This window comes from Bufo gargarizans, chromosome 7 (assembly GCF_014858855.1).
Source record: "Bufo gargarizans isolate SCDJY-AF-19 chromosome 7, ASM1485885v1, whole genome shotgun sequence".
NCBI classification, from domain to species: domain Eukaryota; kingdom Metazoa; phylum Chordata; class Amphibia; order Anura; family Bufonidae; genus Bufo; species Bufo gargarizans.
Window position 1 is genome coordinate 55,350,514 of NC_058086.1, and position 25,103 is coordinate 55,375,616.

General features: G+C 44.3%; 1 protein-coding gene across 3 annotated transcripts; it reads left to right on the plus strand.

Annotated features, from left to right (window-relative positions):
- The first annotated feature begins 5,478 nt into the window (after window positions 1-5,478).
- PCSK9 (proprotein convertase subtilisin/kexin type 9) lies at window positions 5,479-23,406 on the plus strand. 3 transcript variants are annotated; one of them, XM_044301293.1, is made up of 13 exons: window positions 5,479-5,688; window positions 5,795-5,997; window positions 9,798-9,989; window positions 11,278-11,401; window positions 12,020-12,153; window positions 12,311-12,452; window positions 12,949-13,145; window positions 13,856-14,039; window positions 16,015-16,185; window positions 17,899-18,047; window positions 18,751-18,928; window positions 19,018-19,199; window positions 21,390-22,042. In XM_044301293.1, exons 2-13 carry the CDS (start codon window positions 5,818-5,820, stop codon window positions 21,585-21,587), a joined length of 2,031 nt encoding a protein of 676 aa, XP_044157228.1. In that variant the 5' UTR covers window positions 5,479-5,688; window positions 5,795-5,817; the 3' UTR covers window positions 21,588-22,042. The 3 variants fall into 3 exon arrangements, 2 of the variants coding, with proteins under 2 accessions (XP_044157228.1, XP_044157227.1); XR_006390873.1 differs by lacking the exon at window positions 5,479-5,688 and adding an exon at window positions 22,328-23,406 and having other exon boundaries at window positions 5,697-5,997; window positions 21,390-21,980; XM_044301292.1 differs by lacking the exon at window positions 5,479-5,688 and having other exon boundaries at window positions 5,697-5,997.
- Window positions 23,407-25,103: the final 1,697 nt, after the last annotated feature.

Genomic DNA, 25,103 nt, shown 5'->3' on the forward strand with positions numbered 1-25,103 from the left:
GTATGGTGCTTCTTGAGATGACACCACTGGATATCATCCGTGTTGCATCCGCATTTTTGTGGACCCTTTGACTTCAATGGGTCTGTGATCCGCATTTTTCAGATAAGTATAGGACATGTTCTATCTTTTTGCGGAACGGACAAGTGGATGCAGAAATCATCCATGTCCTTTCCGCATCCGTATGTCTGCTCTGCAAAAATATAAAATATGTCCGCAAAATATTGACCACGGACCCACTGAAGTCAATGGGTCTGCAAAAAAATGGGGACGGCACACGGACCACATCCGTATTGTAGGAAGGCGCAAGGGTCCGCTGTTGACGGAAGGTCAGGAACCTCGGTGAAGTAAGAGCCGGTATTTTCAGCTGTCGGAGCTGTCAGGTGATCTGACAGTCTCTGTGTTGGGGCCTGGGAGTTTGGGTCTGGATTAAGGCCTGCTACCTTGTTCATGTGAAAGCAGGTGGATTATGCTTTGTCCAAGGACTTCTGCGTTGCTGCCTGGTGTGAACGAACACCAGAATCAAGGTGACCGTTTTCCTTGAAACTGACTTTTTGTTTTTTCACTTACGGTACTTCATGTCTGAATAAACACTGAACTGTTTAAAGGGAACCTGTCACCAGGATTTTGGCCATAGAGCTGGGGACATGGGCTGCTAGATGGCCGCTAGCACATCTGCAATACCCAGTCCCCATAGCTCTGTGTGCTTTTATTGTGTTAAAAACCAGTTTTGATCCATATGCAAATGACCTGATATGAGTCCTGTATCCGGAGATGAGTCAAGCGGAAAGCAGCCCAGCACCGCCCCGCGTCCTCCGAATCTCCTCCTTGCTGGCTGACGTCACAGAGCTGGAGCGCTGAAATCTCGCGATGCGCAAGCTAGCGCATGCGCAGTGTCGGCATCATGTTCATTCCCTGTACTGGCATCAGCATAGGGAACGAACTACGCATGCGCTAGCTCGCGCATCGCGAGATTTCGGCGCTCCAGCTCTGTGACGTCAGCCAGCAAGGAGGAGATTCGGAGGACACGGGACGGTGCTGGGCTGCTTTCCGCTTGACTCATCTCCGGATACAGGACTCATATCAGGTCATTTGCATATGGATCAAAACTGTTTTTTAACACAATAAAAGCACACAGAGCTATGGGGACTGGATATTGCGGATGTGCTAGTGGCCATCTAGCAGCCCATGTCCCCAGCTCTATGCGCAAAATTTCCCGGTGACAGGTTCCCTTTAAGTTAAAGACTTTGTTGTTGCCTCTGTACTGCGTCCGCTAACTTGCCTACCAGAGCGAATCCCCACAGTATTTCATAGGATTCAGATATATTGGGCAGACTAGATGGGCCAAATGGTTCTTATCTGCCGACACATTCTATGTTTCTATGTTTCTATTTTGCAGATCCGTTGTGCATGAGGCCTTAAAATGACTTGTCCTACAAGTCTCCACAAACAGTAAAACATAATATAGTGCGCCCTCTTCAGGACAAACAGGGTGTTACAGGGAGGGTGGCACAGAGACGGGCACATATTGTGTAATGGATGACGATGTTGTATTGGTGTTTTAAGCAGAAAATTAATGTCTTGTTAGGCAATGGTGACGGTAAAAGGAATATTGAGAAAAGGCGGAATAAAGAGCAAACATGGCTATTATTTTGGTATAAACATTTCTGCTCCATGATGGAATCCCTATGGTGTTTTCAGTAAAACATGGTTTGAGAGGAAAACAGTGGAATGTGCAGTGGAATTTATAGAGCCAAGTATACATAGAAACAGTGACATGTTGCCCAAATTAAAGGTGACCTCTAATCATTTATATTACTTAAAGGGGCTGTCCCATTAAGAAAAGGTATCCCCTATTTACAGATAGTGATGTGCCTGATCAGCGGGGATCTGAGAGATGGGGCCCCCAACACTGATGAGAACCAGGGTCCATACTCGCCGTTTTAATGTGCATGCATGGCCGCTGCTCCATTTAACTCTATCTACTGTAGGAGACAGCAGAGTACAAGCGCTCGGCGATCTCTTGCAGCCCCATGGAACTGAATGGAGTGGCAGTCGTGGAACCCCTGCCGATCAGACACATCCTCATCCTGTGGACCTATGAAACTGACTGGCCTGTTACATGTGCACTTGGCAGCTGAAGGCATCTGTGTTGGTCCCATGTTCATATGTGCCCGCATTGCTGAGAAAAATGATGCTTTTATAAATGCAAATGAGCCTCTAGGAGCAACGGGGCGTTGTCATTACACCTAGAGGCTCTGCTCTCTCTGCAACTGCCGCACCATCTGCACTTTAATTGACAGGGCCAAGCAGTGTTAACGTCATAACACTTGGTCCTGTCAATCAAAGTTCAGAGAGAGCAGAGCCTCTAGGTGTAATGGTAACGCCCTCGTTGCTCCTAGAGGCTCATTTGCATATATTAAACCATCATTTTTCTCAGCAATGCGGGCACATATGAACATGGGACCAACACAGATGCCTTCAGCTGCCAAGCGCACATGTAACAGGTCAGCCAGTGTCATAGGTACAAAACTGCTGACAGATGCCCTTTAATAAATAAAATATCTATCTGCTGTACAGTGTCATTGAAAAATGCTGTACTCGGCTATCTTCTGCAGACCCATAGATTTTAATGAAGCCATGGTGGATCAGTACTCCGTTTATACTCATGATCGGTTTGTGTCCCAGTGGTCAGGATTATCCCCCATCCAATGTACAGGGAAATGACTTGCTGTGATGGAAAGATTAATCCAGCTCTTAACGGAAGCAATATGCAGAATCACAATACATTAGTAGGTGCCAACTGTATCATTGTCCTGAGGACAGCCATACAATTGAATTCAGGGGGGGAATCTGCAGCCGCGGGCCGGGAACATGAGTACTTGATGCTCCTAGCATTAATTACTGCTGAGAGAATCAGATCATTATGTACTAATCCAGCGACAGTAAGGAGGGCTCAGGTGGCCCCCTGGGCATCGGCGCACCGGGAAATTTCCCTGTAGAGTCTATGGGCAGTCCGTCCCTGCAGGCACCTTTTACACAGAACAATTATCGGGAATGAGCTTTTATCAGTCTGTGTAAAAGGACCTTATAATACAGGTAAAAGACACCAGTCTGACAGGGTAGGTTATTTTCCATGGCTTGTATAGTGCCAGCATATTCTGCAGTGCCGTACAGGGATTGTCCCCATTCACATCAGTCCCAGTTCACAAGGGCCTTACACTCTCTATGAGACAACTGTCCCTGATTCAGTTCATCATTTTAGGGCTCATTCATATCAGCTCTACGGCCACGCTTATCATTGTCATTGTTCTGCTCCACTGCAGAAGCAGAGCAACACAAATGTATGTAAATGCTGGATTTAATCAGGCGGTGGGCGGCAACAGCGCTTGACAGACTCCATGAGGTCTATTGGGTTTTGCGTTACGGTTTTTGCGTCACCGTGCCCAATATAGTGCAGCAGTTTTATTTTTTTATCTTTTTTTGGCTGAGGCCTAATGGACCCTCCAATGCAGATGTAGACACCCTTCAATATCATTTAGAATAGTACTTTTTAATAAAATAAATTGCTATTGATCCCTTTAGATGTACATTTTTGTGTATAACGAAACTACCATTTTGTTTAGTGTTAAAAAAAAAAAAATAATAATAATCCATATCAAGTGAACAGTGCCAACTAGTGGTCAAATATTTACAAATGACATATAATGAAGGAGCTAAATCCAAAGTCTCATTCACACGTCAGTGGTCCGGTCAGTGATTGTGAGCCAAAACCAGGATCGGAGCCTCCACTGACTCTTTCACACGGGCGAGTATTCCGCACGGATGCGATGCGTGAGTTGAACGCATTGCACCCGCACTGAATCCCGACCCATTCATTTCTATGGGGCTGTGCACATGAGCGGTGATTTTCACGCATCACTTGTGCGTTGCGTGAAAATCGCAGCATGCTCTATTTTGTGTGTTTTTCACGTAACGCAACCCCTATATAAATGAATGGGGTTGCGTGAAAATTGCAAGCATCCGCAAGCAAGTGCAGATGCGGTGCGATTTTCTCGCACGGTTGCTAGGAGACGATCGGGATGGGGACCCGATCATTATTATTTTCCCTTATAACATGGTTATAAGGGAAAATAATAGCATTCTGAATACAGAATGCATAGTAAAATAGCGCTGGAGGGGTTAAAAATAAAATAAATAATTTAACTCACCTTAGTCCACTTGCTCGCGTAGCCGGCATCTCTTCTGTCTTTATCTTAGCTGTGTGCAGTAACAGGACCTGTGGTGACGTCACTTCAGTCATCACATGATCCATCACATGATCTTTTACCATGGTGATGGATCATGTGATGACCTGAGTGATGTCACCACAGGTCCTGTTCCTGCACAGAGCTAAGATGAAGACAGAAGGAGATGCCGGCTACGCGAGCAAGTGGATTAAGGTGAGTTAAATGTACTATGCATTCTGTAGTCAGAATGCTATTATCTTCCCTTATAACCATGTTATAAGGGAAAATAATACAATCTACAGAACACCGATCCCAAGCCCGAACTTCTGTGAAAAAGTTCGGGTTTGGGTACTAAACATGCGCGATTTTTCTCACGAGAGTGCAAAACGCATTACAATGTTTTGCACTTGCGCGTAAAAATCGCGTGTGTTCCCGCAACGCACGTCTGAAAGAGGCCATAAGGTAAAGATCTGCACCTGTTCTGTGTTTAGAGCTACACCCAGTTTTGGCTTAAAATCACTGATGGAAATAACTGACCAAACACTGAAGTGTGAATGAGGCATAAAAGAATAAGAAGTAGGGTTTAAAAAAATACATGAAAATAATAATAATAATAATTGTAGATGAGCAAATTTTATAAAATTTGATTTGGGTCTGATGAGTTCAAATTGACTTTTTGATTTGATTCAGATACAAATACGTTTTCTCCCTATCCTGCTCTCCCCCCCCCCCCTCCCCCTCTTGAACTGAAACAAATCACACAAAATACAGATTCGGTAGAATCTAAACTTTTAGAAAAAATTTGATACATTTCCTAATTTTTTTAATCAATTTTCTCATTTCTAATAAACATAATTTCTGATGTTCAGTTCTGGTATCTTTGAACGTGCCTTTAAGAAGCATTCGAGGGGACAGCGAGAATTTAGTGCGATTAATAAATCATCTAGAGCTGAAAAACATGAACATTTTGCTGAGATTTAGAGATCAAAGGCAAAGGCTTAGAAAACTAGCTCCGGAGGATATGCAAAATGATTCCTAAAATAGCACAAATGATGAGCGGTGGGCAAGGAAGATAATTGGAGATTGAATTTAAAGGGGGCAGGGAACAGAGACACATCGCTTGCAGTGCCCAAAATGTGGGGGGAAGAAGCTCCAGCAGTATCAGAGGGCAGGGGTTCTGTGTGTGGGAGTGAGCTGTCACGTACAGGCATCTAGCTTGTGTTTGTACATGAATTTTGGTGGGAGTGGAGGGGCACTGCATGCACAGTCCTGTGCCTCTTCCTATGAGGGGGTGGCAATCATCCCTAAACATACAAGCTGTCTCTTTTGTAATTTGACTCTACGAATGAGGTTCAGCTAAACCAGGTAATCAGTAACCGGACTGGATCATCCGATGAGACAAGAGGTGGTGTGATTCTGCTTCTCCCCACCCAAAAAAAACAGGTTGCAGACTGCAAACTTTGTGAGTCCTTTTTTTTTTATTTGAGAATTTACTAGCATCGCATTGGCACTGTTTCCTTCTTTCCACCTGAAAAGTTTTGGATTTTTTTATTTTTTATTTGTACCAGTTGTTCTTGTCCAGGGTCCCACCATGATCCTCAGTGCCCCCATCTTGGTTTATACTTGCTGTTTGTTGCTCGGTCCGGTCCGGACGGCAGCTGACGAGGGCGATTACGGAGAAGAAATGGTCCTCAGCCTTGCCCTGGAAGAAGATGCCCATGTCGAAACGGAGAAGAAGACAACTCCAGGGGTTTTCCTCTGGAGCAATAAGGTAAGTTCTACGTTTTATATTTGTAGTTTTCCTATATTTGGTGGAATAAGTCATTTAAAGAGGACGACCTCAATAAACCCCCATAACTATGCATGGAACTACATGTCTAACAGCTCAACACATCCTTCATGATTTCTCCTAATTCTCTACTGGCAACTTGTGTTTGAAAAAGGGCAGAATTGATCGAAACGTCATACTTTCACTTTGAGTTGCCTTGCATAAGAAAAATAAAAAATACACCTTGATACCACCGCATTCACTGGAGTGCTGAAGTTTTTATGTTGATACTATTGAGGGCTAGGAACCCACAACCCCAGCACCCACACAAACCAGGACGAGAGTGCCACGCCATGCTACTTACATATACATGGGACTAGAGATCTCCATGATAACGGATCTCATCGGTTGTCGACCATGTTTGGTCTTGGCCGTCGTCGGGAGCAGTGATGCAAATAAAGGAGCAGTAAGGGTTCCTTTAAGGTCTTCAAATAAGCTAAAGGCTATAGAATGTTTATTACATGTTTAGAGCGTTGTATTGAAATTGTACATTTCCATAGGTTCTGCCGACGACCACATTTTTTACAAATAAAAATTATTTTGGTTGCTCTAGTTTGATTACTTGACCAAGAAGGCCATATGGACACTTCCTGGACCTGAACCTGTGTGTTTTGATGGTAAAACTGCATATTATCAAGACTGAAAAATATAATGTCAGCCAATGCTACCAATGGGGCTGCAGTGGTGGAAAGCATGAGTCTAGGTATCAGAATGTGGTTGATGAATACCAATGTATAGTTCGGGGTCAATGTGGGATTGTGGGAGGCCCTATTCACTAATTGACAGCATGCACTGTATGAAAATGCATAAAAAGATAGCTGTCAATCACTGAAAATACCGCCCACTGGACTCCTAAGCCCAGAATGAGCAGAGATCCATCTGAAGATTGTTCAGCAGGTCCTACAATAACCGTTATCAAACCACAATGTTCCGAAAAGGAGTTGTCTGACCCCCACCGAAATGTAAGTTATTCACATCACCGCCCTCAGTGACTTGTCCCAGGGCCGTAGATAATTATTTTTCCTGGGGGGGGTTCAGCTTTCTCAAATTGTAAGACTTTATCTAGCAGACACACCAGGGTTTGAAAAAAACCAAAAAACTGCCATATCATTCCTAAACCAATCCTTTACCTTGAGCAATACCGATTTAGTTGTTTGACACCATATGGAAGAAACATGTTTTAAAAAGACTCGTAATTGGTACCTACCCACTGCACATTTTCATTGAGTATTTTCAAAAAATACTTAGTAAAAATATGCAGCAGACACCAACCAAAAGTCTATTTAAAATAAACGAAAGTGGGCCCAAATCACCTGGACTGGAGCAAGAAAAACTGTAATTGTTGCACATATCAATCACTTAGATCTTTGCTTCTGTATTCTTAGGTTCTCTTAAAAATTGACACATGGAATCTCATTGGCTGCCATGGGCAATTCTTTTTATTTCTTCAGTCTTGTGAATTTGGCCCAATACAGTTCAGAATATATATAGCATGGTGGCCAGTTCCCTCATAGAAGTTAATTCATAAGGGTCTGGGGGCTGGAGCTGGACTAAAAAATATGTATTTACACTGTAGCCTTTTGGAGGGGGGGCTTTGATTAAATTTTTCTAGTCTCTTACACTCTCTCCTCAACAATAGAGAAACAAACACAATTTCTTATGGAAATTAATTACAACTTAGAGTAAGCTAGCATGTGATGTGTCATCATGCCTGCCATAGCTGTCACTCCACAGTCACAAATGCTGCAGCATGTGTGACTGTGGACTCAGTCTGGAGTGTAAGTGACTAAGTGAGCTACTTGTGCAAAGTATATGTACTACTACTATCTAATAATCTATCACTAACTTACTGGGACTGTCAGGACTCCTGACAGTCCAGTCCAGTAAGTTAGTGATAGATGATTATTAGATAGTAGTAGTACATAGGACTCCAGATAGTATTCACTATTCACATCACAATTAAATCAGTTTTTCATTTCACAGACAGTACTGAGTGTGCACAAAAGACATCACATCATCAGATCACCTCCTCCATTCACTGCCTGGGCATGGGCACTGGGCGAGTGGGCGGGCAGGCAGGCTGGCTCCCGCTCTTCAAACACTAAAACTAGGCGGCCGGCGGCAGCATAACGTGACGTCACTCACTACGTCACGCCGCAGGCGCATGCTCCTCCCACTTTATTAATGAAGGCGGAGCAGGCACGTGACGTCGGAGTGAGTGACGTTACGTGGCCGGCCGCCGGGAGACGGAGTCACTGAGGCGGAGCACAGGAGCAGTGGGGGTGGACTCTGTATGTGTCGTCTTTGTGTCATAGTTATTAGTTTAGTGCGGGGCTGGCAGGCGGGCGTTGCAGGTTAGGAGGACACTGGGACAGACACTCTGGGGGGGGTTTGAACCCCCCTATCCCCCCCTTATCTACGCCCCTGACTTGTCCCCAAGTGGCACGTGACCGTTGAGGCCATTGAATGGCTGCAGTGGTGCACGTTATGACAGATGAGACAGGTCCACAGGGGACTGGAAACAGCAGGGCCTGGCCCTTGGTGCCAAAACTGAGAACTGGTGAACAGGTAAGTGCTTTTTAATGTTTTAGCAGTTAAAGGGGTTGACCCAATGTCCAATAGGTGAGGGTCCCGCCTGTGGAACAGGGTCTTCAAAGTGAACGAGGGCACACAGCGCAAGCACGGCCACCCTCCATTCACTTCTATGGGAGTGCTGAAAATAACTGAGCGCCGGCTCGGCTATTTCCTGTACTCTTATAGAGGTGAATGGAGAGGTGGCCACGCTAGCGTGGTGTGTTCTCTATTCACTTGTATAGGAGGTCCTAGAAATAGCCGAGTCTGCTTGCTCGGCTCTTTTTGGAACGCCCATAGAGGTGAATGGAGAGCATGTCGCATGTGCGCAGTACGCTCTCCTTCGCTCTTGGGGCCCTGTTCCCAGAGATGGGACCTGCACCAATCCTGGACATATGCCACCAAAGTGTGAGATGGGCTAACCCCTTTAAGGAGCTATTACTGAAATTTCTGTGGGCCGTTGGACAAGCCTTTTGAGTCTTGGGGTCAGGAATCATTGCACAAAGCAGTTTTGTCATGGTTTTTGACGCAAATCGGTAAAATGGCAATTAGAATAAAGTATTTTGCCGGCTGTAGGCATGTAGACCTTAAAATCTGATCTACACCTGCTGCGAGCATGCATAAAACTGGCCAAAAGTTTGAACATTTTCACTTGATTTAACACTGTGTCCTTGGAGACCGTGCACATTTCTCTCGCCACTTTTCAGACTTGATGGATGATTGAACAATGGTCACAAATTTTAGTACAGAGTTGTCACATGCGATATTTGCGACTTTAGTTTGGCGCTTTTCAGGGGCGTAGCTAAAGGCTTATGGGCCCTGGTGCAAGAGTTCAGCTTGGGCCCCCCTTCCCTCAAACCTTCGTGCTGCATGAGGCAAAAATTGAAACTGCACCCCCCCCCCCCTCCATACCAAATTCTTAACCTAACCCCTTCTGTCCAGCTAGAGGTGTAACCTACATACACTTTCTATAATACCACTGTCTTCTTATGCGGCACAAGGGTCTTTGGGCCCCTCAGGCTCCTGGGCCCGGTAGCGACTGCTACCTCTGCACCCCCTATAGCTACGCCCCTGGTGCTTTTATATATATGCTATTATGTACCTCTTCTTTTCTTGCTACTTGTCTTCTGTGCCTATTCCTATAGAATGACCAGAGAATGTTTTTTTAATAGGATGCCTGGAGATTGTCCGGCCAGTACGTGGTGGTTTTAAAAGAAAATGTTCACAGGTCCCAGACAGAAAGAGTGATCCATCGGCTGCAGACCAGAGCGGCAAAACATGGCTACCTGACAAAAATTGTCTATATTTTCCATGAACTGTTTCGAGGGTTTGTCATAAAGATGAGCGGTGATCTCCTGGAGATGGTAAGTGGCAGATATTCATCTCTTCAATAAGTATTTGTGGTTTAGAAAAACTTAAAAAAAATGGGAGTTGCAGTACCCTAGCACGCCACTACACACTGGATGGAGCCTTGTGCTTCCAGCTCCGAAGTGTGACTGCCGTTCTGTGCATTGGGGGCCGCAATTTGTGGTCCCCAATGCACGGGCATCATCCGTGTGACAGATGCAGACCCATTCAACTTGAATGGGTCCTTGATGGGCCCGCATCCGTGATACTTTGTGCACATGGCCGATGCCTATATATTGCGCACCTGCTGTTTTCAGGCCTGAGCCCTTATGTGTACAGCCACAAACAGCTGATTGGTGGGGGTGCCAGGTGTTACACCGCAACGTTCTGATATTGATGACCTATCCTCAAGATAGTTCATCAATATCGAAAAGGTGCAAACCCCCTTTAATTAATTTTACCATAGACTTCAATATTTGATTGCAGTCTATGGTATAAGCGATCTTATGATCATATTAAATGTGTTACTTCCCTTGGGGGGCTAAAAATAAAGCAAAAAATAAAATAAAGTTAAAAAAAAATACAAAAGAATTTTAAAAACTAAAGAATTTTAAATTGAAATCATACCCTTTTACACATAAAAAATAAAAAAAAAACATCACTGGTATTATTAAATAATTAATAATAATAATAATAATAATAATAATAATGATAATAATTAAAATATAAAAGTATTTATCCCATATGCAGAAAGTTGTAACAGGAAAAAAAAAATCTAAGTGCCTGAATTGCAGTTTTTTATCTTTTTTGTTGCGTTGCCTCAAACAAACAAAAAATGTAATAAATATGTGATAAAAAATGATATTAATAAAAATATAGACTGCCCCACAAAAAGACTGAGTCCTCAAAAAGCTCCGTAAATGGAGACATAAAAAAAGGTTATTTTTTAATTTTTATAATTTTAATTTTTAAGTATTGAAAGATAAAAAAATATATATAAATTTGTTATAGCTGTAAACGTACTGACAGAATAAAGGTAATGTCTCATGTTTACCATCCAGTGAATGCCGTAAATACAAAACCCATAAAATGATGGTGGAATTTTTTTTCACAATGCCACACCACTAATAATTTACCGTAATTGTTTTTTGTCAGCTTCTCAATACATTGTGTGAAATATTAAATATTAAATTATTATGACGTGGAGGAAAAGAAAAGATAAAGATGAAAATGATTTATGGTGCCAGGGGGTTAATAATATTGGGAAGATTTACAGTCACGTAACCTATTTCTTTCCCTCTTCAGGCCCTGAAGCTGCCACATGTAGATTACATCGAGGAGGACGCCTATGTATTTGGCCAGAGTGTGCCCTGGAACCTGGACAGGATTGTGCCCGCTCCGCATGTAGCCAACCACTTCAACCCGCCAAGTAGGATTTTATCATTCTCTATGTTTGCATTACGTCTATGTTCACTTTTATTACTGTGCAAACCAACTTGGCTTCAATGATATTAGTAAAGAATTATCACTGAGAAGACCGAGGATAGCCCAAAACATAAGTGTCCTCTATGGGGCAGGGCTTACTTCTTCCATGGTGGTAAAACGATGGTGTCAGTATTTTTAACCAACTTATCACTAATGGGTGGTCATACTTACCAACACTGTAGTTAGTAAATCCAGGGCATGTAAGCCCCACTGGGGAACGTCCAAACCCACTTAGGACTCAAGTGGATTCAATTGCCCATTTAAATTCCATTAACGTTAATACAAAATATTTGCGAATAATCTAATCCACATTGGCAAATCCGAAGGGTGTAGATGAGGATTGGAAAATCCCAAAGATGGGTATTTTACTGTACTGTGCTCTGATTCACCAAAAAATCTAAAATGTGTGAACTTAGCCTGAAAGTCTCCATGGAATTTTTTTTTATTTTTTATTCGGACTCTTTTGACTAGATGCATTAACACACACGCCATTGTCTGCTTTTTCAATTATTTTCCGTTCCTTTATAATGTATATGTTATTTTTTTTATACCTTCTCTTTAGACACAGGGGAGTCGGTGGAGGTGTATCTCTTAGACACCAGTATACAGAGCAACCATAGGGAAATTGAAGGGAAGGTTCACGTTACAGAATTTGAGAATGTTCCTGAGGAAGATGGGACCAGGTTCTATCGGCAGGTTTGTTATAGTCTGCACATAGCGATCGCACACGGCGGTGGTGCCTAATAACTGCTTGGACCCCCGCCAATATCTTCGGCGAAAGAGCCAGTTATTGAAAATATGTAAAGCTTAGATATTTCTATACAATTACTTTTTTTCCTCCTGTTTCCTGTAGGCCAGTAAATGTGAGAGCCATGGCACCCACTTGGCTGGTGTACTGAATGGAAGAGATGCTGGTGTGGCTAAAGGTGTAAATCTGCGCAGCCTACGAGTATTGAACTGTCAGGGTAAAGGGACAGTGAGTGGAAGCCTGATGGGTATGTAGTCCAGTGTTCAGCTCTGTTCACACCACATCTAAGGTGCATTTCCCTCTGTATACCTCCAAAGCAAGGCTCTTACTGTATAGGCTCACAGTCCCCATTGTAGGACAAAAGCCTATACCACACGGTATACGTTTAATGAATGTCTCTGCATGGAAAAGGGCACTCTCTTCAGTCTTGGCATATGGTGAGCCGATGAAGCCCTATGGATATGTTCTGTGTACACCCTTGGAGCCTTCCCGACACATACACCAAACATGGCCTTCAACCCCCCCCCCCCCCTTTATTCCATCAAGGAATTAAAAGGCTCAACATGCCTCCCTTGACTAATGGCAACATGTGTCTGCTTTTCTAATGCCGCAAACAGCGCCACCCTCGTCCAGTGGGCTGTGTCTGATATTGCAGCTAAGTCCATTCGAGTGAATCGGGCACAGCCCATGGACAACAGTGGCAGACCCTTATTTTTATCTCATCCCTTGTCTATTTCTTACAGGTCTGGAGTATATAAAGAAAACACTGAATGAGAAGCCATACAGCCCCCTGATTATTCTCATTCCCTTTGTTGGAGGGTACAGCCAAACACTCAATATGGCCAGTCGGATGCTTATTAAATCTGGGGTTATAATCATTGCCGCCGCTGGAAATTACAAGGACGATGCTTGTCTGTATTCACCAGCTTCAGAACCAGAGGTTAGTATCTCTGTGTAGTGGTCAAAGCTACAGTTTTTGATTTAGAGGTCTAAATCCAATGCAAAGACATAAATGATTAGATTATGGCTGCCACCACTAGAGGGAGCTTCAGAGCTTAGCGTGTGCATTATGCTCCTAACCTCCCCTAGTGGCAGCTACAAGCTGCCAGAATATTTTCAATATCTCAATACTCAATATCCATGCAGTGGTTTAGGAGCTCTGTATTAGAAAAACAGAGCTGTCACCGACATGTCGGACCTGAAAGCAACATGTGTTAAAAACTTGGACATTAATTTATCATCACCAGACAGATTCCTTTAAGCTTTGGCATCTACAAAATGAACTAATAACGCTATAGCATCCTCCCCAAATTGAGGGGTTGAAATGAAAATGCCCCTTGTGTAGATGTGGTCACTGGCTACACTTCACTGAGAGGCCTTGTGCCCGCTAGAAGTCCATAGACAGCTCATTTGACACCCCTGACACCCCTATACTAAAACTGTACATACCCATTATATGTTTGTCTGTGGATCTCGACTATTCTTATGGGATGGGCCATCACTATGTTGACTATTGGGAAAACAGCTTTAGGCCATGATCCATTCAGTTCAACAGAGAAGATGTAGGATTATATGATACACACTTTCTGAGTAGAATATAACTGTACAATTAAAGAATAATATGATATATTGTATCAATTCCATTTACAGGTTATTACGGTTGGAGCCACCAACTATGAAGACCAACCGGTAACAATGGGAGCTCTTGGCACTAATTTTGGCAATTGTGTTGATATGTTTGCTCCTGGAGATGATATCGTTGGTGCATCCAGTGACTGCAGTACTTGCTTTACATCCAAGAGCGGAACTTCTCAAGCAGCCGCACACGTGGCAGGTATGGAGGTCTTCTATTACAAAAGACAATGAGTTGTACATTATGGATCAGATAATTTTTTATATGTAAAGAGGTATCTCCCATGAAAGAGAACCATCTCACAAGTGCCACCTTTTGGAAGTGGACCCCTATGAGTCAAGATCCAACTTTCAAACTAGCCTTGGGGATTTGACAAGGGAATATCACCAAGTCAGATATCCATCTGTAGACAGCCGTTTCAGGGGATGCTTTCCCCTCGTCAGTACCGAGTGGGATTCTGGCTGGCTTAGTGCGATGTCTTGGAGACCTCTTTCCATATTAGTTTTTCATGGAGCATTGCAAATAAGTCTCCATACCCTGGAGTACTTCCAGTAAGTCTCCACACAGGACTGGTTTATTGTTTAAGGTGATCCAACACCCTGCCTAAGCCGCTTCCAAGGCATCACGCTGAGCCAGCCAGAATCCTACTCCCTACTGATGAGAGGCAAGCACCCCTGAAACAGCTGTCTATGGATATCTGGTCTGGCTATATTCATGTCTGAAATCCCAAGGCTTGTTGGGAAGTTGGATTTTGACTCATAGGAGGCCACTTCCAATAGAGAAGATGGTTCTCTTTCTTGGGAGATACCTCTCTGCTTATTCGTTTCCCATGAAGCAATGCCAAAAAGTCTCCATACAGGACTCTTTAAGAAGACTCAGTACCCTGCCTAAGATAATTTTTTTAGAAAGAGTATGGCCTCTTTCACACGGGCGTGAGTTTTTTTGCCCGGATAAGAGCCGGGTGCGTTGCGGAAAAATGCGCGATTTTTTCTGCGCAAGTGCAAAACATTGTCATGCGTTGCACTCGCGTGAGAAAAATCGCGCATGTTTGGTACCCAAACCCGAACTTCTTCATAGAAGTTCGGGCTTGGGATTGATGTTCTGAAGATTGTATTATTTTCCCTTATAACATGGTTATAAGGGAAAATAATAGCATTCTGAATACAGAATGCATAGTAAACCAGCGCTAGAGGGGTTAAAAAAAAAAAAAAAAAATTTAACTCACCTTAGTCCACTTGATCGCGAAGCCCGGCATCTCCTTGTGTCTCCGCTGCTGATGAACAGGACCTGGGGTGAGCTGCTCTATTAAATACAGGTTAAGGACCTTCGATGACGTCACTCCGGTCATCACATGGTACGTCACATGATCTTTTACCATGGTGATTCACCATGGTAAAAGATCATGTGATGACCGGAGTGACGTCATCAAAGGTCCTTAAGCTCTATTTAATGGAGTAGCTCACCCCAGGTCCTGTTCATCAGCAGCGGAGACACAAGGAGATGCCAGCTTCGCGAGCAAGTGGACTAAGGTGAGTTAAATTATTTTTTATTTTTTTTAACCCCTCTAGCGCTGGTTTACTATGCATTCTGTATTCAGAATGCTATTATTTTCCCTTATAACCATGTTATAAGGGAAAATAATAATGATCGGGTCTCCATCCCGATGGTCTCCTAGCAACCATGCGTGCAAATCGCACGGCATCCGTACTTGCTTGCGGATGCCATCCGATTTTCACACACCCCATTCACTTCTATGGGGCCTGCGTCACGTCAAAATCGGAAAATATAGAGCATGCTGCGATTTCAACTGAACGCACAAGTGATGCGTTAAAAACATCGCTCATGTGCACAGCCCCATAGAAATGAATGGGTCAGGATTTAGTGCGGGTGCCATACGTTCGCCGCACGGATCGCACCCGCACGGAAAACTCGCCCGTGTGAAAGGGGCCTATGTCCCACTGAGCATTATTATAGCATGGCTCTTGTCCCACTTCTGGGTTACATGTAATGGTCCCTGTACAAGATGTTTAGGATCCTTTTTGGGCCCTGACCTCTATCGTCCCTATCCACTTGGCACTCCACCACACACCTTTCCCTGGGCACCCACTGACCATCTCTGCACGTCCATTGTAGTACCTGGATGTCACTGACCGGCGTTTCGATGCTTCTCTTTCAGGTATTGCAGCAATGATCCTGAACGGAAAGCCAGACCTAACGGTGACAGAACTGAGGCAGAGGCTCATTCACTTTTCTACCAAGAACACTATTAACGAAGCCTGGTTCCCTGACGACCAGCGGCTCATCACCCCTAACAGGGTGGCTGGATTACCTGCAAAACTCGTTAATGGCAAGTTACCGACCACGTGCACTATAGCGATTAATTTATGAATTAATGTGCTATGGATTTGGGAATGGGATGTTATAGCTTAGATGAGTGTCATCGTTTTTTTATTCCCGGCCTGCTATATATCAGACACTGCATTAAAATCTAACAGGAGGGATCAGATGTACTGATATGAAGCGTCTATGACTGCTGTAACTTATGGACCCAGCGACATGAGGTCAGCAGCTTAAAGGGGTTTTCTGGAATTACTACGGTTGTTGGTAGATAAGCTCATGCTGTTGCTCACCTCATGTACATCTTCCCCATTCATCTTTTTTCAATTTGGACTCTCCTGACCATGTAAACCAATCCCTCTGGTTTGTTTCCATCCTATAAAGTAACACTTCCTGTTGCTGCATCCAACCAAACCCATGATGCACTTCTCCTTCCTCTGCCACAGCTCCAGCCCCGCCCAGCTTGTTTATAGCTCCTCCCACCCAGCTAGTTACATAGACACTCGCCTATCAACGCCCAGCTAGTGTATAGCTCCTCCCACCCAGCTAGTTACATAGACACTCCCCTGTCAACGCCCAGCTAGTGTATAGCTCCTCCCACCCAGCTAGTTATATAGACACACCCCTATCACTGCCCCGCCCGTGGACATGACATCACAGGAAATAAGAAAGAGCTGCATAGGCATGATCATGACCACAGCCCAGAATGGAAGATAGAAGCAAGAAAGGTAAAAGAAATACATTCCAAAATACAGTCACCTTCATAAATGATTATTTTAAAGATTTTTTATGCAAACTGGAAAACCCCTTTAAGTGACGTTAAAGGAAAACATAGAGGTAAAACAAGGAGTGTTGTGGCCACAGATACATTTAGATGTGCTTTAATGTTAGGCTACATTCACACGTCAGTATTTTCCTATATCCTGATTTTCGGTCCGTTTTTTGCGGATCCGTTGTTCCTGAAAATGTTTCCGTATGTCATCCGTATGTCATCCGTTTTTTGCGGATCCGCAAAAAACGGAAACATGTATAAATTTCAATAATCAAATAAAGTTGTTTGGATTTCTTTGAAAAAAAATTGAAAAAAATAAATAAATAAATAACATTTGTTATGTGTTTCCAGGAACGGATTCCGCATAAAACGGATGACATACGGAATGACATCCGAATGTCTTCCGTTTTTTGCGGATCCATTGACTTTGTATTGTACCAGGATCCGAATTTTGCGGAAAAGAATAGGACATGTTTTATATTTAAACGGACATGCGGAACGGAACAACGGAAACGGACAGCACACATTGTGCTGTCCGATTTTTTCCAGGACCCATTGAAAATGAATGGGTCCAGATCTGGTCCTGATCTGTTCCGCAAAAAACGGAACAGATCAGGAAAGAAAAAACGGACGTGTGAATGGACCCTTAAGGTAATTTCCAATATTCTGTAACAGGAGAGTAGCTATAGGAGGTGCAGAGGTAGCAGGTACACCGACGATGGTGCCCAAAGGTCTGTCACATAAGAAGACGCCATGGCTGCTGTCTTCCTGAAACAGGGCCACTCTTGTCCATGGGATGTGTTTGGTATTAAACTTCAGCCCTAATTAAATGATTGAGGCTGTGGTGCCATATCGGACACAGCCCACGGGCAAGAGTCCTTCTAGATTGGGGCAGCCATGTTTATCTAATCTCATGAGCATATTCCAACGTGTTCCTATTTCTTCTCATAGATGAGCAGCTTCTATGTCGGACAGTTTGGTCAAAACCATCTGGCTTTGCCCGTACAGCAACCGCCGTAGTGCAGTGCACCGGAAGTGAGGAAATGTTCAGCTGCTCCAGTTTTTCTACAAATGGCAAAAGAAAAGGGGAACGGGTGGAGGTAGGTACACAAAATCCAGACAACGCAATACAGGTTGGGCTCGGCATTTGTTCGGACTGATTCATATGGCTGCCATATGGACTTATTATAATTAAAGGGCATCTGTCAGCAGATTTGTACCTATGACACTGGCTGACCTGTTACATGTGCACTTGGCAGCTGAAGGCACCCGTGTTGGTCCCATGTTCATATGTGCCCGCATTGCTGAGAAAAATAGTGTTTTTATATATGCAAATGATCCTCTAGGAGCAACGGGGGCGTTACCATTACACCTAGAGGCTCTGCTCTCTCTGCAACTGCTGCACCCTTTTATTAACAGGACCAAGCAGTGTAAATGTGACCATGCCTGCCCCTGATGTCTTCTATGTCAATCAAAGTGTAGAGGGCGCAGCAGCTGCAGAGAAAGCAGAGCCTCTTGGTGTAATGACAACGCCCCTGTTGCTCCTAGAGTCTCATTTTTCTCAGCAATGCGGACACATATGAACATGGGACCAACACAGATGCCTTCAGCTGGTCGGCCAGTTTCATAGGAACAAATCTGCTGACAGATGCCCTTTAAGACCTCCTATACGCTGCTCTTCTATTGAACCGAACTTAGGTCATCATAGGAGCTATGGTCCATGTGGTACGGATGATAAAATGGCACCATTTCTAAACAAACCTTGCAGATAGGTTGCAATTATTAATAATCTTTATCCAACAGGATAAGGACGGTAAAAAAATCTGCACCGCACACAATGCCTTTGGTGGAGAAGGAGTCTATGCGATTGCTAGATGTTGCGTTTGGCCAAAAGCAAGCTGCAGTGTTAATGCCAGCTCCCCCGACGATGCAAACACAATGTCCGCTGCCGGTTGCACACAGGAGGACCATGTTCTGACCGGTATGTTCTTATCATCACTGTGCAATATATGGTCATACGTATCCGTTGTTTTGCATATCACAAGGTACCTTTTCTTCTCCGTTTCTCAGGTTGCAGTTCCCATTCTCTAAGTGGCCATTTCAGTGATCATGTGAGGCCCGTGCACAACACCGGAGACAGAGACCCTGCATGCATTGGGAAAAGTGAGATCACCTCTCATGCCTTGTGTTGTCATGCTCCAAGCATCTCCTGCAAAGTGAAGGAACATTCTCCTGTGGGCTTCACAGATAAGGTGGGCCATAGACTCTAAATCTCTCTCTCTTTCTATATATATATATATATATATTGGAAGGTCTATTTAGCGGGACCATTTACATCATAGCAAGGTCATCTCGTTGTTTTCACAGTTCTCGAATATATACATCGTATCAGGGGCGTAGCTAAAGGCTCATGGGCCCTGGTGCAAGTGTTTTCTTTCCTCATCTTCTCCTTCAGACTAGACCACCATGGTGACTTCTTTCAGCTGCGCCTCGTCTCTGCAGAGTTTAACAAACAGACATCTTACTTTTCTACTTTTCCATCATCCTGCCCCCCCCCAAAAAAAACTATACTGCAGAAACAGAGCAGACCCCCATATCAAACCTCAGATGAGACCCACCCCATCTCAGACCAGATCCCCTTTAGACCTCTGTCAGACCCCATATCAGACCCCCCATTAGACCTCCATGTCAGACCCTGCCCCAATATCAGACCTCAGATAAGACCCTCATTAGACCTCCAGACCCCCATTAGACCTCAGACCAGACCCCCCTTTGACCTCTAAACCCCCGTATCTGACCCCCAATCGGAACCCCATTAGACCTCCAGACCCCCAATCAGACCCCCATTAGACCTCTCCAGACTCCCCATTAGACCTCTCTAGACCCCAGTCAGACCTTTTAGACCCCTAATAAGACCCTTCATACCTCCAATCAGACCCTTTAGACCCCCATATCAGACTATAAAATAAACAAACTTACCTCTCCTGCTGTGCCGCTCCTCTCCTGGTCAGGCTGTCTCCCCGGTTCTCATCTCTTATCAGGGCCCGCGCTGCAGTCACCTGATCTCCTGCAGCGTCAGGTCAGAGTGTTCGCTCTGTACGTCCCTGATGCTGCAGGTAGCCAGGACACAGCAGCGCGGGCCCCGGGAAGAGCGAGCAGGAGGAGGGGTAAGTACTGTACAGCGCTCACAGTACTTATGTCCCCCTCCTCCTGCAGACTAGTGAGCACTTCCGTTATGGAAGCGCTCACTAGTATTCCCTTTATAAGATGCAGTGCATCTTATAAAGGGAAATATACAGCACCACTGACAAGGGGCCCGGTCGTGACTGCGACCGCTATAGTTGCGCCAGTGCATCATACAGTACATGACAATCTATTTCTAACAAAGCTAAAACCAGCCATGCATCTCACTTGGATTGAGAGATCTTCCCATTCATCCGATTGCTCAGCTAGATTACTTTGAAGCTGGCAGCTCGGGGGATGTCCATTCTGCTGCAGCTCGGGGGCATGTCCTTTCTCAGGGGATGTGTCTATTCCGCTGCAGCTCTCTCCCTGGAACTGTCACACCTTCTAACAGTAGATACAGCTGGTGACAGTTGAAAGACGGAACTTACTGGGCATTTGTGACCACCTCAGCTAGGTGGACAGAGAAAGGAAAAGAACAAACAGCAGGTGGCGCTATACTGATACATTTTATTGAATAACTCAGTGGCTATACTAAATGTTTAATTAGATCCAATTACAAAAGTATTCAGATCCAGGTGCTGGTTTGAAAAATGTAGATTTTTTGTTTGTGGGACAACCCCTTTAATGGAATGAGAACTGATTAAAAAAAAAACCTTCAGACCATAGGTGACTGCATAGTCCAGATGGATCGTTGGTAACTTGCTATATCCAAGCAGTTTCTTAGATATAAGAATTCATACACTGAGAAGACAAGACTTTTCTACAGATGCCAGAGATAACATGGCACAGGGATTAAAAAAAACCAAGAGGTTAGCCGCTGGCACTGAGGGGAGGGTAAGGGAGCAGAAAAGCTACTGAGCATGTCAGTCCACCACTGAATACAAGAGAAGGTGGACCAGAAGCATAAACACCAGGGGGCGCTACCAAAGAGGAAAATGTAATGTACATAAAAAAACAGCAATATTTTATTGCATTTATATTGCAATAATACTTCATTTGAAATGCCCTGTTCATGGCATAGTAATATTTTTTGTGGGATGACTTCTTTAAGATGAACAACCATTAGTCTGGCAGCACTGTGTGTCTGTGCTTGAGCCCTACTATGTGTCCAAATCCTACCGCTTTGCAGTATCAAGTCCTTGTGATTGGTACAGACTGTTTATCGGGTCACCTTCATTAGTGACAACTGATTAGCCTCCTAGTGGTCATAAGCTGCTATTACACCGCATGTGAAAAAAAACTTTTTGCCATTTCAGGTGACAGTGTCTTGTGACGATGGCTGGACCCTGACTGGCTGTAACGCGTACTCCCGTGGATCGAACAGCCTTGGCGCTTATCCTGTTGATAACACGTGTGTAATTTTTAACCGAAAAGGTGGTAAAGGGGCGGCAGCCATCGCTATTTGTTGCAAGAATGCAAATACAGAAGACAGTCAGAACTCTAATTATAGGTGAAACCATTTTGTGTCAGCATTTTGTATATAACATTTTTTTTTTATACAACAGCTATTTACAGTAGAGTCCAGTTTATTCCAAACGTCTGCAAACTACAACTCTCATGCAGGCTGTTTGGGAATGATGGGGATTGTAGATTCCCAACAGCTGGAAAGTCATGGCTTGCAACCCATCGGTTTATATCATGAATATATTTTTTTTTTATTGTTCATTTATATAGGATGTGAAGCTTTCTTCAATTGTTGAGAACGTTGCCCATAAGCAACCAGATAATAATGTAATTGTAAAAGGCAAGGCTTGGAGACGAGTCAGTATCTGCCGTCTTGTGAAAATCACTTGTGGTGTTCCAGAGAAAATAATTTGGGGGCACGCTTATTGGCGTTTTAGACGCAGGTCTTAAAGGGAACCTGTCATCGGGATTTTAGGTATAGAGCTGAAGACATGGGTTGCTAGACGGCCGCTAGCACATCCGCAATACCCAGTCCCCATAGCTCTGTGTGCTTTTATTGTTTAAAAAAAAAAGAAGATTTGATATGTATGCAAATTAACCTGAGATGAGTCCTGTCCCTGACTCATCTCGCATACAGGACTCCTCTCAGGTTAATTTGCATATGCATCAAATCGTTTTTTTTTTTACACAATAAAAGCACACAGAGCTATGGAGACTGGATATTGCGGATGTGCTATCGGCCATCTAGCAACCCATGTCCTCAGCTCTATACACAAAATCCCGGTGACAGGTTCCCTTTAATGAACCCCTAAAGCTGGTGCCGGCCTCCACATAGCTTCGGTGGATCCTCCGCCAGTTCTAAATGTAAGACAGCTCCCTTGCTGTCTTACATTTAGACCTTTTTCTATGGCTGAAACAGGCGTAGAAAATGGTAAATGAGACGGGCCTACTGGCGCATTCCCTTCCCCTCGACACTCCCTTTTTTATTCCTGGCATGAGCAGGGAGAAGTTACAGATTGCGGCTCAACTAGCTGTTGCGCCGCAATCTGCACCTGAAATACACCTAATATAGGCATATTTCAGTTTAATAAATGACCCCCTTTATTATTTATGCAAATTAGGGCTTCAGTGCACCAAGGGGAGGGGCCTAGCCCATCAGTGCACCTCAGCTTTTCAGTGCTGGCTGCACCCCTCATTTGCATAAAGGTTAAATGTCTTTTTTTTTTTTTTTGGAACACCACAAAAGAGAGCACTGTACATATTGCTGCCCTTACAAAAAGGGTTGCCCATTAGGCACATCACTAAAGAACCCCGTTTATAAGGGCTCATGCACACGGCTGTAGTTTTGGTCCGCATCTGATCCGCGTTTTTTGCGGACTAAATGTGGACCCATTCAGCTCAATGGGGCCACAAAAATGCGGACAGCACACAGCCTTAAGTCCGTTCCCCAGCCTCGCAAAATAATACAACATCCTTGTCTGCAAAATAGGCAAGAATAGAACATTTCTGCAGGAGTTAAAAATAGAGTGCATGGCAGCACGAATTCTGCCTGTATCCGCAAATGTGTGGATAGTAAAACACGGCCGTGTGCACGAGTCCTTAGCCAGAGCCTCACATTTGGGGGGGTCACTGATATCTTTCCCTATCAGTATCAGCCCATCCCATGGTGATCTGCCAGAATGTGATGCTCTCTTGTAACAGGAATGTCGTTTTTTTGATTTTGTACGTGGATGTCATGTAGACAGATACAGGTGAAACTCGAAAAATTAGAATATTGTGCAAAAGTTTATTTATTTCAGTAATGCAACTTAAAATTAGAATTTTGTGAAAAGGTTCAATATTCTAGGCTCAAAGTGTCACCCTCTAGTCAGCTAATTAATCCATACCCCCTGAGCAAAGGGGGACCTGAGATTGTGACTTTGGGGTTTCATAAGCTGTAAGCCATAATCATCCAAATTATAACAAATAAAGGCCTGAAATATCTCAAATATTAGTTTTACCTTTTAAGTTGCATTACTGAAATAAATGAACTTTGCATGATATGCAAATTTTTCGGGTTTCACCCATAAGTGACGCATAAAGCTTCCAGATATATTCAGTTTGTTAATATTTGGTTTAAATAAGTTGTGCAAAAGTGGATGTTCCCTTTAAATATGTCATTCTCCCAATTTGTAACCCTCCAAATAGTGCAGGAGGCCTTATGCCAAGCTCATGATCCCTGCTGCTTTAGCACAGGGTGAGGGACGGCCCGTCTCCTGACCACCAGGTATTCTCATGTACTAGATGCAGAGGAGGTGACTTGTGACTCCACATGCTGCTTGCATTGTCTTTCAAGAAATCCATTACAAGGCATATCTATCACAAATCTGTTTTCTACGTTAAATATTTATTTGCATTTATACAAAATGTAGATTTTTCAATAAAATTAAAATAAAGAAAATGTGGGTTTTTAACAGGTCTGCTCATGTAGTTGCTTACCTCACGTACATCTTCCCCATGCTTTTTCTATATGGACTCTCCTGACCTGTTTTTTTTCCATCCTGTAAGTAGCACTTCCTGTTGCTGTGTCAGCACAATTCATGCGCTCTCCTTCTTTGTGTGGTGCCAAATCACTGAGAAGTATTAGTATATGTACACCATACTGCTTTATAATGAGACCAGACACACTAGGTGGTTTCATGAAAGCATCTTCTCTCTTCCCTGAGTCATGGTAGAAGAGACACGCCCCTTTATTCACATTACATTGACTTAAAGGGAACCTGTCACCCAAAAATCGCCTATTAAGCTGTTTACAGTACCTTATAGTGCTGTATAGTCGTTTCCTGATGCACTTTTTGTTAGTTTTGCAGCATGTATGCTCAGTCAGAAATCGATGTTATATTCAGCTGCTGCCCCGTGCTTCAAGTCAGGCTTGAAGTCACGGGGGCAGCGGCCTCGGCGTCTTACATGGCCCTCTCCCCGCCCCCTGCCTCTGTGACTGACAGCCGAAATCCGATTCCGGGACCGCGCTCAACGGCCGCATGCGCAGTAAAGGGCGGCAGGAGCGCGGTCCCGGCTGCCGCGCGTACTACGCGCCGTCTTACTTTCGCCGCACTGCGCATGCGCCCGACATCCTGTATCAAACGCGCCCGCGCCCAGATGCCTGGGCGCGGGCGCGTTTGATACAGGATGTCGGGCGCATGCGCAGTGCGGCGAAAGTAAGACGGCGCGTAGTACGCGCGGCAGCCGGGACCGCGCTCCTGCCGCCCTTTACTGCGCATGCGGCCGTTGAGCGCGGTCCCGGAATCGGATTTCGGCTGTCAGTCACAGAGGCAGGGGGCGGGGAGAGGGCCATGTAAGACGCCGAGGCCGCTGCCCCCGTGACTTCAAGCCTGACTTGAAGCACGGGGCAGCAGCTGAATATAACATCGATTTCTGACTGAGCATACATGCTGCAAAACTAACAAAAAGTGCATCAGGAAACGACTATACAGCACTATAAGGTACTGTAAACAGCTTAATAGGCGATTTTTGGGTGACAGGTTCCCTTTAAATAGCAGACATGACATCACAGAAGGGGTGTTCCT

What these genes read in the sequence shown, in the direction of transcription:
- PCSK9 (XM_044301293.1), top strand. Translation starts at nt 5,818, where the DNA reads ATGATCCTCAGTGCCCCCATCTTGGTTTATACTTGCTGTTTGTTGCTC. An exon ending in CACCAGCTTCAGAACCAGAG is followed by an intron (nt 13,146 to 13,855) that starts GTTAGTATCTCT and finishes TTCCATTTACAG; the next exon opens with GTTATTACGGTTGGAGCCAC. An exon ending in ACCTGCAAAACTCGTTAATG is followed by an intron (nt 16,186 to 17,898) that starts GCAAGTTACCGA and finishes TTCTTCTCATAG; the next exon opens with ATGAGCAGCTTCTATGTCGG.